Source organism: Cavia porcellus, unplaced genomic scaffold (genome assembly GCF_034190915.1).
Source record: "Cavia porcellus strain 051 isolate PalLab524CR breed Dunkin Hartley unplaced genomic scaffold, mCavPor4.1 scaffold_10, whole genome shotgun sequence".
NCBI lineage: Eukaryota > Metazoa > Chordata > Mammalia > Rodentia > Caviidae > Cavia > Cavia porcellus.
In genome coordinates this window covers 69514543-69529838 of record NW_026947493.1, presented here as the reverse complement: position 1 = coordinate 69529838, position 15296 = coordinate 69514543, and the positions used below count along the sequence as shown (strand labels likewise).

The window sequence follows — 15296 nt, the reverse complement described above, 5'->3', positions numbered from 1 at the left end:
ATCACCATCGCCTGAATAGGAATCTGCTCATATTTTTGACTCTAAAATTTCCCGTTAGAAATGAAAGACTTCTATAGTAAAAATTACATCACTCTGAAAAAGGAGACTGTACAAGACATACAAAAATAGAAAGGTATCCCGTGTTCTTCAATAGGCAGAACCAATATAGTCAAAATAGCTCTACTTCCCAAACTGATAAGATTTGGTACAATCCCAAACAAAATACCAAAGGCATTACTCACATCCCTGGAGAAAGCAATCCAAAAATTCATATGGAACCAGAAGAGATCCAGAATAACAAAATCAATTCTGAGTAATAACAGCAAAGTGGGAAGCACCATGATTTTAGACATGAAGTTTTGTTGCAAAGCTACAGTGATATAAACAGCACGGCACTGGCACAGACCCAGAAATAGGGATCAGTGGAACAGAACAAAAGAAGCAGAAACAACCCCAGATACATTCAACTATTTGATCTTCAACAAAGGGACCAAAAATAGACACTGCAGGCAAGACAGCTTCTTTAATAAATGGTGCTGGGAAAATCGGACATAACATGAAGATCAAGTGTAGACTCACATATCTCACCATGTACTAAACTAAAATCAAAACAGATCAAAGATACACAGAGACAATCTGCTGGAACATGAAATAGGGAAAACTCCTGAAGACATAGCCACAGGCAGTACCTTTCTGAACAGAACCCCAATGACACAAGAAATAGTATATAGAATCAACAAAAAATGGGATCATAGCAAATTAAAAAGCTTCTAAACATCAAAGGAAACAACAGAGTGAAGAGATGAACTGTACAATGGGAAAATATTTTTCCTGTTTGGACAGAGGACTAACATTGAAAAGCTGCAAAAATCAAAAAAACCAGACTCCCAAAATAAAAGGCCAATTAAAAAAATAGGCAACGTATATGTATAGACACTTCCCAAAAGCAGCAGTCAATAAATACACGGGGAAATGTCCAACATCACCAGCCATTAGAGAAATGTAAATTAAACCAGCACTGAAATAGCACCTTTCTCCAGAAGGCATGGCTATCATCAAGAAATCAAGTGACAAGTACTGGCAAGGCTGCAAGGGGAAAAAAGAACCTTTCTACATTGCTGGTGGGAACATAAACTACTACAACCACTACAAAGATCAGTATGGAGCTTCCTCAAAAAACTAAACACAGAAATTCTACCAGAGCTATTTGCTTTTAGGAATCTTCCCAAAAGAATAACATGTGTACTCATTTTTTATAGCAGCACAACTTATAGTAGGTAAATCTTGAAAACAGCCTACATGGCCATCAACTGATACATGGACAATGAAAATGTGGATTCATATACAATGAAGTACTACTTTGCTTTAAGAAGGATGAACTTGAGGCATTTGTAGGTAAACGGATGCATGAGACCATAGTGTCTCTAAATAGCAAAGGAATCTGAAATAAATCAGACACACAAGTTTAAATACTTCATGGTTTCTCTTACATGAGAAACCCAAAATATAAATGAAGAGCAAAATAAAGGATAGATAATAAATAGGAAGCAGGAACATGTTTTTTCAAATGGGAAAAGGAATAAGAGATTGAAGCGGGGCAGGAAGGGAAGGAAAGAGACTGAAAAAAAAAGGATCAAAGAGAAAATGAAAACTGCCTTTTAAACAAAAAGGAGAACAAGAGTTGGAAGGAGCAGAGATGGATGGGAGGGGAAGGGGACATAAAGTAATTAAGATGTGTTATGTACACGGACAAACATCCCAGGAGAAATGCAACCTTTATGGACAGCAACAAAAATAAATAAATAACATAAAAAAACATAAAAATAAAATGGCTTTGAAACTGGCCTTGACCTGGTATCTGACCTGAGATGGTATTCACCATCTCCTCACCTTGAGCTGTATTCTACATCACCTGGTGTGGAAAGGGCTGATTTAGGGCTCAGGGGAACCACTCACAGGTGGCCACGGATGCTGTGCTGTGACACAGTGACCCTGCAGGAGAGAAGAGGCCATAGGACATCCAAGCTCTCCTTGGAAATCCAAAATTCTAAGGTGTTAGTGATGGGAGGGAAAAGAAAGCTGGCAAACTGCTGAGAAGCTTTTGGCAGTGAGGTTATTCTTAGCAAACACTACAGCAATGTCAATAATGTACCTTTTGTACCCGTATCCCAGTAATTGTACATTATCAGAACCACCAGTCATCGTGGAAAAGCCAAACCATGTTTGTTATATCTGTATCAGGGATGTAGATTTTTGCACAGTGAAAGGTTTTCATTAAGAGTAAATTGAATTTAAAAGCTTGAGTGTTTGGAAAGATAAATTCAGCTCCCCAAAAACCTGGCCATCTAGAACAAGTCATTACTTTAGAAACCAGGCTGGCTCAATTACGATGCTACCAGCAAAAACCAATGTGTTCTTATAAACGTAGTGCTACATTAGAAAAGCAAATCTGCAGAACAAAATTCCCCTGTCACCATCTTGGGAAACCTTCAGGATGTGCCCTGGGACATTTCCAGGTGTCATGCAGTGACAGGTATAAGGAGCTTCCTCCAGTACATAGTACAGTCTACTGGACAGCGTGAGATTACAGGAAAAAACAACAACAATAACAATAACAAACTCTTTAAGCATAAATAGGTCCATAAAGCATAATCCATTAGGAAAAACTATAATAATTTTAAACCTTTGGAGGTGTAAGAGAAATAAGAAACAAAAGTGAGCATTTAGAAATTGTTACACCCAGCAAGGACAGAATAGTCTAGGGAGCAGACACAGAAAGGAAATAAGAAAAAAACAAAGCAGATCTATAAGGGCCAATTTAGCAAAGTGGCACGGATCAATTAGAAATAGGACAATACCAAATTTGTTTTTTAAACAAAGGCTGGGCTTCAGTCTCTCTGTAATCAAGACCGGAGGTGGGTGTTAAAATTCACAGTACTAATTACTTTTTCCTGATGATAAAAACACATATTCTTAGTGCATAATCAGCACACTTAATTGTGGTAAAAGATCATTTGGTAAACACATTACTTAAGTATTACGCATCACAGCACTGACCCTGTCCTTAGCTGAGAGGACCAACTCAACATTAATTGGAGCATTGTCTGACTCAACAAAAGCTGGTAATAACAAAAGCTACAGCAAAGAGAACAGCTGCCATTTGTTGAGAGCTTGCAGTTGTTCGGTTGTCACTGATCCAAGTGTGCGATGCCTTGGGTGTGGCTGGTCCCCCGAGGGGCTCCATGCTGGTCTCCAGCGTGTTCTCCAGCATGGTGACGTTAAGAGGTGGCAGAACCACTGGGAAGTGAGGCCTTAGCAGAAGGCACTGTATGTGCTGCCCTCAACAACAATCAGTGTACTTCTTTTGGGATCCTGGTTGGTTCTCACCACAGGATTATTACAGAAGAACCAATCTGGCCTGCCCCACCTTTAGCTTTCTCTCCCTCCATGTGATCTCCCATGGCATGCACCACCACTGTGACACCACCCACCACGGTACCAATATCCATGATGTGAAGCCAAAGATGCCCTGGCTAGATAGCATAACACTGTTTGGACTTTCAACTTCCAAAACTATGAGAGATACAAACTTCTTGTTAGAAGGCATATATCCTCAAGTCTTTTGTGACAGCAATGGAGAACAAACTAACACACAGTATTCAACTGGTGGTACTTTGGCTGATCCTCGGGAGGTATCCTGTTATCTCCATTTGGTGCAGAATAGGTAGCCATCTCCAGAGCCTGTGCCCTGGCTACTACACAAAATGCAAGATTATTTTCTATACCATCGTCTAGTTTCACCTTTGCATCTCAAAAAAGTCAGAAATATGTGATACAGAAATACATGACAATAGATATATGGCAATGTATGTATTTTGTCACTTACCATTGGGGAAAGCTAACACACTGATGATAAGAAAGAAGAAAACAACAGAGAGGATGCCTCTCCAGATGTTGTCTTCTGGCACAGAGTCATCCCTGGAAAGAGAAAAATAACATTGACAGTTCATTTTCAGATCTAAATAGTAAATGTAAATGGAGTACACCATCCCTTATGTAAAACCTGGGAGGCTGTTAATTTTTGTTGAGCAAAAGTCATCACACAGATGAGTTCTACTCATTAACTATAATCATAAATGTCATACAGTTCTTATGAGAAAAACTATTGGATGGGTGTGGCTCTCAGTACGTGTGCATGAGGACCTAGGTTCAGTGCTTTAACACAGAAAAAGAAAAAAAAGAGGAAGAAAAGAAGAAAGGGAGAAAGACAGACAGATAGACAGGCAGGCAACCTTACACAACAATACTATTTTACCCAGACAAGCATCTGAGAGTAACTGTTCCTGAAAACAAAAGCAAAATCCTAGGATGTCAAAACGTAAGATTTATTTTGGAGAAATGGCTTTGGCTTTAAGAATAACTAAAGATGACGTTCATAGTACAAGACAAGGCAAAGAAAGTTTTCAGAAATCAGAGAGGACGCTTAAGAATGTAAACAAGAAGGCAATGTAATGAGATCACACAATCTAGCCTTAAAAATGGGTAGTAGGGTACGTAAGGGAAGCACAAAGGGGAGGAAAGTGCTGGGTAAAAAACAGTAAGGATTACCTTACCAGTAAGAAAGGGTGAAAAGAAACCAAGAGAAAAAAAAAAATGCAAGACTGAACATCCAACCACAAGCAACAAAATCGTGAAGGAAAGAGACAGCATCTTTACTCCCAGTCTGGTCATCTGTCTTCCCTTCCTTTTCCCTTCCTCTTCCCTCCCCTCTCCTCTTCTCTCTTCTCTTTCCTTTCTCCATACCAGGGATTGAACCCAGGGCTTCACACATGGTGGGTAAGGGCTCTGCCACTCTTTAGGCATGTGCAGGCCCAAGGAGCAAAACCTATGAGAAAGATTGGAATAATTTCAAATGATCAGAGGTCTAACAGACACAGGATACATGTTCAAACCTTATTTTTATTTTGAGACAGACTCTCCCAAGTTGCTCAGGCTGGCCTCGTACTTACAGTCCTCTGGTCTTAGCCTCTCAAGTAGCCGAGATCATAGGCATGCACCTTGGCAGCTGGCTTGTGTCTGGTCATTTCTAATATATTACTGTATACACTTGCCCCCGTGGCTCCAGAGACTAGAATGAATTCATTTGCTGGCTTATGTGTTATCAATCTTCCTTGTAGGAAGCAAACCTCGAAAGCAGGAATTACTCACTTACTTCTCAGAGCTGAGCATACAGTAAGCACTCCACAGATATTTATGGACTGACTATCAAGCAGAGAATAATTATTGTGTAAAAACAAGTAAAATTTCCCTTCGGTTTTGACAATGTACATTAAAAAAAGTCTAGGAGCACATCTGGGGCACAAGAAAAACACATGAAACGGAAAACATAAAAGATGCTAGGGAGAATAGTTTCTGAATTATTAATAGTTTTTGAGAAGCTTGGGAGAAGAAAGTTCAATATTTCATCTTTTAAAATGCAGAATGAGTAGGAAGAAAATATGATACGGAACAGACTGGAAAGAGATAATAAGGTGAACAGTTATAAATTAAAAATGACAAAAGAAGTTGAGTTGATTGAGGAAAGGACTCCAGTGGTGTTTTGAAAAGACAAATATTAAGATTAAACATTACTGAATGAAAAGTAAGAGGGCTTAAAAAACATTAGAAGAAACCAAGTTGGAGGCTGCGGCAGAGCCAAGGAGCCAGTCTGGACGCCATACCAAGACCCTCTCTCAATCAAAGCAAACCCAACCCACAGAGCAATCCATGTTTGTATAAAAGAAGGCAAACCTAAACCAGGCACCGTGAACAGTACAAGCCTGTACTCTCAGTACTCCAGAGACTGAGGCAGCGGGATCACAATGTGTTCAAGGCCAGCACGGACTACATGGCAAGACCAGTCCCAAGAAATCAACTTCAAAACTAAACACTAGTTGGGGCCCAGTCCAGGCAATTTAGTGACTTAGCAAAATCCTGTCCCTAGATATGGCATCAAAAACCAAAAGAAAGAAGAGAAAGGGAGAGAAACAGAGGCAGGGGAGTGGAGGGGAGGAAGAACAGCTGGAGATGTAGCTCAGTGCAAAGAGCCTGGATTTGATCCCCAGCACTGGGTGTGGGAATCTAGGTCAAGCAAATCTAGATCATCAAAATATGTAATAAAATATGTTGTATGCAAAAAGTAAAGATTACCTTGTACAGAACTAGGTCTATAGGATATTGACTTATAAACAGAGGTGGGTTTAGATATAAGCTTCTATTTAGGCAGCTAAGTTTCTGCATCTAAGTTAAGTAACTTTCAGAGTTATAATAGGATTGAACAAGGGTTCTAACATAAGACCATAATGCATTTCTTAGATCATCATTTACCCATAAAACAGCATTAGCAAACAAACATTGTGACCCTCATAGTTCAGATTTCAAAACAAAACTACAGAACCAGACTTCTTTGTCTTCAATTTTATTTTAATGTATACCCTAATGAACTGTCCACCAGTCCAGCCCAGAGATCACAGACCAGCCTTGAAAGCACCATCCTGATCATTACCCAGGCACCTATGATGCCCTCTGGCCAAACAGGGACGCTCCATATCCAGTTTCCAGGGATACCAGCTTTGAAGAATGGCTCTACAGCGAAGAAACACAATGTCTTCACTCAGACCAACATCATATTACTGGTATCAGTGGTGACGGTGACAATCACCACATCTCCTATCATTAATATTTACTATGTACCAGGCACTCAAAAGACAGTCAGTATTATCTTTGTCACAACCACCTGCTGAATGAGGTATCAGCAACATGTTAAAAATGAAGTAACAACAGCCCAGAAGGGTCAAGTAAGATGCCCAAGCCTGCACATGTTCAGAAATTGCAGAGCTGGCATTTCGAAACCAGGTTTGCTAGATCCTGAAGATGATGATCTCTCCTCTATGCTAAGCTGCCAAGTGAAAAGATTACTTGTCACTTGAACTCAGTCTAAATCATGTCAAACTGGAAGGATTGGTAGGAGAGACTTTGACAAGATATAATATGTAAGCTGCCAACTAAAAGCAAGGCTAAAACAAATAACCACTGTGTGGGACAAAGAGGATTCCATAATTCATTCCTCTTACCAAAATATTTTTTGAATGATTAAAAGACTCAAACACCAGAAAATCTAGAAGAATCAATGGGAGAATTAAGTAAAATCTCAGAGTGGAGAAAAACTCTCCCAAGTATGATGCCAGGTCCTGAAGGATGGAAACAGATTCATCTATATGGCAAAGGAGGACAGTAACATAACTGAAGGAAAATTGGAAACAATTCACCGTCCTATCAAATGGTATCACAAGTGACTACTCATAGAGCGGGAAATCTATGGTCTCGGACAAAGTTCCTACGCTACATTCACTCAGGGAAAAAGATGGGCACAATAAAATAACGCCCAGAAATTTTCCTTTTGTCTCCCTTACTCACAAAGGTAAATTGTAAACTGATGTATGTTTTCCACTGTTTTGGCTAGAAGGTAATTTTCAAAAGTAAATTTATAAAGTCCACTATAGCCTAGTTTCAGGAATGCAAAAGGTTGATGAAACAGCTCTATAAGGGTACAAAAAAAGGTATCAATCATAGACAATGAGGTTCTTCAAGGAACTGAAAATATATAGCACAGGAAGATCAAACTTCTGCCTTTAAAGGTAAGCGAGTACCCACTATGGACAATGATTGACTGATTAACTAAAAAAAATATAGTACAGGAGGATCAAATTTCTCCAGTTAAAGATCAGGGAGTATGTGGGTGAGTTTAGAAAGAAATCTGAGTCCTATCCAATGACTCAAATTTAATGACCAAGCTAGTGAAGACATAAGAAAATGGACACTCTTATATACCTGTTGGTATAAATTCGAATCTTTTTATGGAAAGTGAATTAGCAGTATAGCATTACAGTTTTGAACGCATACACCCTATGATATAGCAATTTCACCTCTGGGAATTTATGCTTCAGCTACTCTGCCACACAAAAATGACACAGGTACCAACTTGTCCACTGTGAAATTGTACACTTTTACAAAAAGACTAGAAACAAGCTAAAGACTCTCCAAAAGAAGACTTACTAATCTGCAGGCCACTCTCACAATGAAAAACTTGGCTGCCATGAAACGAATGAAAGCTTTTTGAATTAACCATTTCAGAATAATTTAAGAGATAGTATGAAATAAAGAAAATTATACCAGAGTAAGTATAGTAAGCAATAATGTGCGCAAATACAGGTTATGTATTTAAATTTGTGTTTTTATTTAAAATTTGTATTTTTATTTATTCCCATAAATATAAGTTATGGGAATACATTATAATTTGTGCACACAATGTCTCTGACAATCTACCCAAAGAATGGTAACACTGGTTTTTACAAAAAGGAGAAATGAAAGGCTGGCTGTGTAGGAGGTGGGAAGGAGATTATTCACTATATACTCTTTGGAATCACTGAGATTTTAAGCAAGGTGAATACATCATGCTTTTTAAAAAATTAATTAAATAGGCTGGGGATATAGCTCAGTGGCACAGCACCTGCCTGAAAAGCATGAAGTTGTGAGTTCGATTCCTGGTACAAAAAAAAAGAGAGAGAGACAATGAGACACAAAGTAGTCATTACTTTGGGACAGTCTTGCCCCTAAGGAAGTTTTTGACTGAAAGGAATGTTACCTAACCTCCAGAAAAGCCCTAGTTGGGGTGTTGACATGTAACTGGCTCCTTCCATGGAGCCTCAAGCAGCTCCTGTGGTCCCCACTTCTCAAGGGAGATCATGAATTGTGGTCTGGATGGCCCAGGACTCCCCAGGATTCTCACTCCACTCAAGACATTTAACTTTATAGCAACTAACTGAAGGGACTTTAAGCTTGCCTGTGACATGTGCCAGTTCCTGCACTCTTTTCTGGGTCTGAGGCAGCTAACAACCCAACAAACATCTTGGTCTGCAGCCCCCAGCTTTACAAAGGACCTGCATGGAGGCTGTTCTCCTCACACCCCGCAGCTGCAGGGGAGGCTGCGCAGATGTTCCCTCCGCTGGAAGGAGAGAACCAGGAAGCTCTCGGTCTGTCCTGCCTGTGGTCACACACAAGCCGTGGCGAGTGGAAGTCAGTGCCAGGGACTCCGGAATGCTGGTTCCTAATCAAAGTTACTATGCTACATTCACCAACAACAGAACAAACACACAGACTTTTGGGAGGCAAACTCCTCCTCCCTCTCTGCTAAGCTTAGGGGATGCTCTTGATCAGTTTCAGCTGACACTGAGACCCCAACTAAAGCCCCAGAGGGCTCAGACACCACTTCCACTGAGGTAGCTTTAGTGTCCCGTTCCAGACCTGGCACATGTAGGCATCCTCAGTATGGAGATGGGCAGGAATGTGCCAGGTACTGAGGCAGATAAAGGACTCAAGTAATGAGACAGGAAGCCAGGCTGGCCCAGAGTCCACTGGCAGCTTTCCTGTCCCCTCACAGACACAGGGCTAGCATCAGAGGCCTACTGAGACCATCCACAAATATTTACAAGCCGAAATCAGTTTTCAAACACCCTAACTCCTGTGAAGCTAGTATGTGGAGCTTCAACTAGCATGGGGAGTCACCCAAAGAGAGAAAATCTTGAAATCAAGAAAAATGTAAGGAAAGCCCCAAGTTAAACAACAACAACAAAATAACAAAAACCACACAGAAGAACTTTCACACTCAAGATTCTGTGTCAGATCAGATTCTATGGGATCTGGTACCTGACTACAGGGAGTGGATGGGGAAACATCAGGAAAATTAACCTGCGTGCAGTTTCGCCCAGGAGTCTCCCTAAGGCCAGGCAGCCGAGACAAGGTCTAGCTTGCAGCATGACTAAGACAGAGCTGTGAGCTGTCCTGTCCCTCTCTCATCTCCTGTACCTTCACTACCTTTAATGAGCCCTTGAAACAGAGATGCGACCATATCTAGGAGACCAGTCATTCTTAAGACTCCTCTTTCCTCATGGAAAATGTTATCCTGAGTTACAAGGCAGACCAATGTCAACTAGCTCTGATATTATCTTTAACATCACATTCAATCTGTTGTAAAGAAAGTGATGATCTTTGTCAAGAATTATTGCTGACAAAGCAAATAAAGGAGAAGAATGGTATATTTGTCAAGGTCTTATTGGATACACGATATCTTGTGTTCCAGTAATTTAGCATTTTACTGCCAGTCTATCATGGGATGAGTAAGATATTTGGCCTCAAGAAATTGACATAGAAACAAATAATGCAAGAACTCCAATAATAAAGGGATTGGGAAGTATATAACTGTGTCAACTTGAGTTTATAAGTTTAACTAAGTGATTCAGCAGGGAGCCAGGGTCCTTAGTCCTTGCAAATATCCTGACCCTGAGCAAGAGGAGGTCAAGGAGCTGGTTCCCTGCGGACAGGCTGCACACAGTATAACTCCCTTCCTCCTGCTCTTGCTGCTTTTGCTGTTTTCTGCTGCCTTCCAGTGTTGTCACTGTGCCAGGCCACCCTGCCTTGAAGCCAACTGATTATGGACTGAAACCGCCACAAGCTGAATTAAATAAACCTTTTCATCCTTAATTTTGGGTGTCAGGTATTTTGTCTCAGAAACAACAGAAAAGCAAGTAGGGCTGGAATTGTATAAGAAGTATGTATTTCTTTCTCTCTGCTTATTGGGACATCAAGAAAGATGGTGAGGAGAGGAGCCGTACAAATGGATGGTGTAGGGCATGTGGGCTTGTCATGGGCACGGGGTGCTTTCTGCGGGGGGTGGGGTGTGCTGTGTGCTGGCTGGGCGGGATGAAGCTGCAGATGTAGCCATGTCTGACCTACAAGGAAAGACCTCAGAATGTGGCCTGCACTTTCCTACAATGGCAGGCAGCCAGAGATGGGATCCCAATTTTGTCTGAACAGATCCTAAGGGCAGCCATGGAGGATGGACTGCACGGGTGGGGAGGTGACTTCAAGGATGGAGCACGCTAATCCAAAGGTCTATGAACGGACAGACGACAGCTCCGCCAGCAGTAAAGACCCAGTTGGACCTGCTGGAGATGAGGCAGATAGTGAAGGCCAGAAGGGCTGAGCACTGGGCTAGACAGGGACTACTGACCAGGCTGAATGGACTAGTTCTGGTTTCCAGTTTAGCTGAGATTGAAAAGCTGCTACCTTCCTTTCAGAAATCTGGAGCCAGAGGGTATCACAAGATAAACTGTGTTACGTTTGATAACAGAATTACAGCTGAAATGCTAAACACCATTATTCAAAAAACAGACCAACTTCAATTAAGGCTGTTCACTAAAAAGGAGTTTGAGAGGAAGCAACTCCTAGGTATTTAATCACTGAGGTTAGGATACCATCTGCAGAAGAAATACTTCAGTCACTCAAGCCTACTCATTTTATGTGACCCCAAAGGAATACATGACACATTTGCTCCTTTAGAAAGTTTGTAACCTTATTAGGAACATAAAACATCAGGAGTAAACATGAGAAAAAATACAGTTACTCATTTAAATTCAATGTAAAAATATGATTCAAGGGTTGGGCATATAGTTTAGTGGCATAAGTACCTGACAAAATCCTGAGTTTGATTCCAGGTATTAAAAAAAAAAAAAAGATTCAAAGTAACTGGGGAACAGAAATGGCAAAGATCTACCATAAGTGGATTCCAAGTGACCTAACACGGTGTTCCATGCTCAACTCCAAGGCTGGTTTAATCCTAGCACACAGTGGCTATAAATGGTCAATATTGCTGGCATCAGAGAACAAGGGCAGCCAGGGCTTCCACTACTGGGAGAAAGGACACAGTGTCCATAAGGAAACAGGACCAAGACAACTGAATTGGGTATTCATATGGTCCAAAGGGAAAGAACATGGAAGGCTGGCCAGGACCCCCAAGAGAACCACGCAGGAAGTCAGAAATGCAAAGTACAAACTAGACTTTCCAAGCCAGTAACGGAAATGAAGTGAAAACGAATAGCCGTGAATACATAAAAATAAATCAGGCATCCATTCATACCTCTGCCCTGGCCCGTCTCCCAAATTCCACATCCGGGAGAAAGCCCACCTAGACAAATTGATAACCACTTCGTACATCGATCTGTGGGAAGGCTTTCTCCCCGGGGAAGGGATCACGTTCTGCTGGACAAGAGCTAACAGAGGTAGGCGTCACTGTTTAGTGGAGGTGCCTCTTAAAGATGGTTGTACTTCTGTTAATGTGGTTTGGTAGATTTTGATGTCTTCAAAAGGCAAGTCCAAGTTTTTGCAACTAAGCCCATTCAGTATTTCTAAGTTTACCTAGTCCAAAAGCAGAGTAAATATAAGATACTCAGTAATTATTACAGTCTGAGATGGAGATGAAAAGTCATTTCCCTGCCCTACTTTGGTTGAACAAACTCGTACACCTATGCCTAATAATGCCATTTATTTAAAAAATTATTTATTCTAGAATGTGGTAAAATAAGATTTTTCAAATCTTAGATGATCAGGTAACATCTGACACTTTCAAGGGTGGTGACAGGGATGGGAGATGTGAGCACAGTGGTTTACCAGTGACTGGCTTGGTTGCTATCTGTATCAGTCAGCTTCATATCAGTGTAGTGGAATATTCAACATGCACTACTTATGAAGAAGAGGTTGATTTAGCTCACAGTTTGAGGGGATGTGCCTCTTTCTTCATTGTCAACCTCATTGGATTAAGAAACTCTTGAAAAAAAGTGACTGGGTCATGAGTGCTACCCTCTTCTGTGAATTCACTGATAATCACAGCTGCACTGGGTTGTTCGGAGGAGGGGCCTGGCTGTCTCAGGTGGTTCCAGGAGGTGTGTGTCTGGAGGATATGTCTGTTACTGGTGGTCTTTCCCTCTGCTCTGCTTCCTAGCCACTTTGTTCCCACATGGCCCTTGGAGTCAGCCAACCATGAACTAAAGCTTCAGAAACCATGGGCTGAATTAAATTTTTCCTCCTTTATGTTATAAGTGTTGAGTATTTTGTCCTGGAAATAGGGAAGTTGATAATATAGGAGTTCAAAGTTCAAAGGGTACAGCACTGGCTCTCTGGGGAGGGCTGCTCTGTCATGTCACGGAGAGTAGTGGTGGGAGTTTATGTCACAGCATCTCAGGGCAGGGCCAGATGGAACAGGAGGGAGCAAGCATGATCCAAGGTTAAGATGACTCTGGTAAAGTTTCAGAGGATTGCATAAGAACAACCACTCAAAAACACGCTGTCAGTGACTGAAGAATCTCTTGCTAAGGGCCTTGTCTTACAGATTCCAAACTCAGCTCAAATTCAGGTATAGGGATCCAATCCTTTGCAATCCTAAATTTTTGCTGGTTCTCTGCAGAATGTGACCTTACCCAGGTATACTAACTGAATCTCTCACACACTGGTAACATGACCCCTCAAAAGTATTTTCCTTGTCTTTTAGATAAGTAGTCTTTGCAAGATAAACTTTAAGGTATGATTTTAAAGTTTCACTGAAAGGACTTCACTGAACAGTTATCTAACTGATAAAATAAGATGCTACAGATAATCATTACAAGAGAGTGTAGATGGAGTCATTTTCATTTAAGAAGTTACTACTTTTAATCTTTATGGAGCAAAGATAGCACTATTATAATGTTCCACTTAAAAGTGTCACAAATCATTAGAAAAAGATATGTTAATTTTATTGGTAGTACTTAAGATTTTATATAAAGTGAGGCTTGTTATTAATTCATTTCTCTTTATGTGATTTGTCTCTTTATGAAATCAGTGTAAGAAATAAAACTTAATTTTTGGAAAAGAACTTAGCTACAGGTTCAGATTATGGTTTTTCTATTACCTTTGGCAAGTTGTTAAAACTCAGATTAATTTCTTACACTTTCATTACTGCAACTTATCAACTGCCTTGGCAGAATATGACATAAAAAAGCAATTTCAGAAAAATGTGATTTTCTGTATTAAAAGAGAATGAAAGATCTATTAAGAAAGGGCCTACATTATTATGAAAGATAAAAAGTTGAAACGAACTGCTCATTCAAGATTCTCAAGATTTAATTACAGGACTTTTCCCATTTACAAAGAAATCTCATTTATCCATCCATCACTGTGAACTCACATATAGGATGAAATTATCTGGAGATTAATGTGAAACCAGTGTGGATGATATATAATCTCCATTTTTCCAATGTTGTTCTCCTTTTTCTCAAAGAGTCATCTATATCCTCATTCATTAAGAAATATAATTTGGAAGGTATTAGTTAAATCATGTAATAATCAATGTTTACTAAATACTTAGCATTCATGTGCTAGTCTAAGCACAAATTACCTAAAAAGATGAACTTAACTGTCTTAAGAAATTGTCTTAATGACAAGACAATCCTATGAGACGTCAGTATTTTTTATTTTACATACAGATAAGGAAACTGAGGCTTAGCAAAATTAAGTGGCCACTAATGGTATAATCAGGTGACATAATGAAGTACTGAATGTAATCATAACTAGAATCAAGACTGACTTCTCTCCAAAGCCAGAAATACAACTGGTTAGATACTACAGAAAGGTCTGGTCTGCCCAGCATTGGCAGAGTTTACAATAATAATACGGTAGCAGTACCCTTCAGTTATTAAAGAATAACTATTACTGATGCTTGTTGGCATCTTTAGGTGACTCATATAAATTAACACACCCCAGGAAATAAGAGTCAAAAGGATTATGAAGGTAAGGAGTATTTGACGTAGCAAGTTATTGGCTTTATAAAAATCTGGAAAATCACAGTAACACCCAAGGAGGCACCACTGGCCCTTGTGTCTTATTGGGTGTATATGTGAGGGGACAATTTAGTCTTTGTTATACATTGCTGTCCTTTTTGTTACAATACAATTAGTATCCTTATCCTCCCTTTCACTAAACGCTCAAGTTTCCTCAATTCTTGTGACCACCAAATATATCCCTACCCATCTTTCCTTGACCCTGACTGAGCACCACTGTGTACTAAAAAGACAGTTTCAAGAAAAAACTGGCATTACTTGAGCTTCCTGTAACACATACTCCATTCGCTCTGTTCACAGACACTCATTTAGTCTTCATAAGTTCACATGGGATGAATACACACTTTATCCCCATCTTATAGGTGTGGATTATGACACTCAGAACCAGGTTAAGTAACAACCAAAAGCACTGCTAGTTTTGAAACCAACAGTCAGTCTGGCTCCAAAATAATACTATCTAGGTTGGTCTTTCAAGCTATAATGTTACAATACATTTAGTATGCTTTATGCTATAATACATTTAGCATCCTCCATATTATAAATCTATAATGT

The 15296-nt window shown here is 40.1% G+C and overlaps 1 protein-coding gene across 2 annotated transcripts in view; it reads right to left on the bottom strand.

Moving 5' to 3' along the window:
* Positions 1 to 15296, bottom strand: part of Ptdss1 (phosphatidylserine synthase 1) — a 61051-nt gene that overhangs the window by 44428 nt on the left and 1327 nt on the right. For both annotated transcript variants that reach the window (XM_063257590.1, XM_063257589.1), the window contains exon 2: positions 3887 to 3978. In XM_063257590.1, the coding sequence (XP_063113660.1) occupies positions 3887 to 3978 (92 nt within the window). The remainder of the gene's footprint in view (positions 1 to 3886; positions 3979 to 15296) is intronic.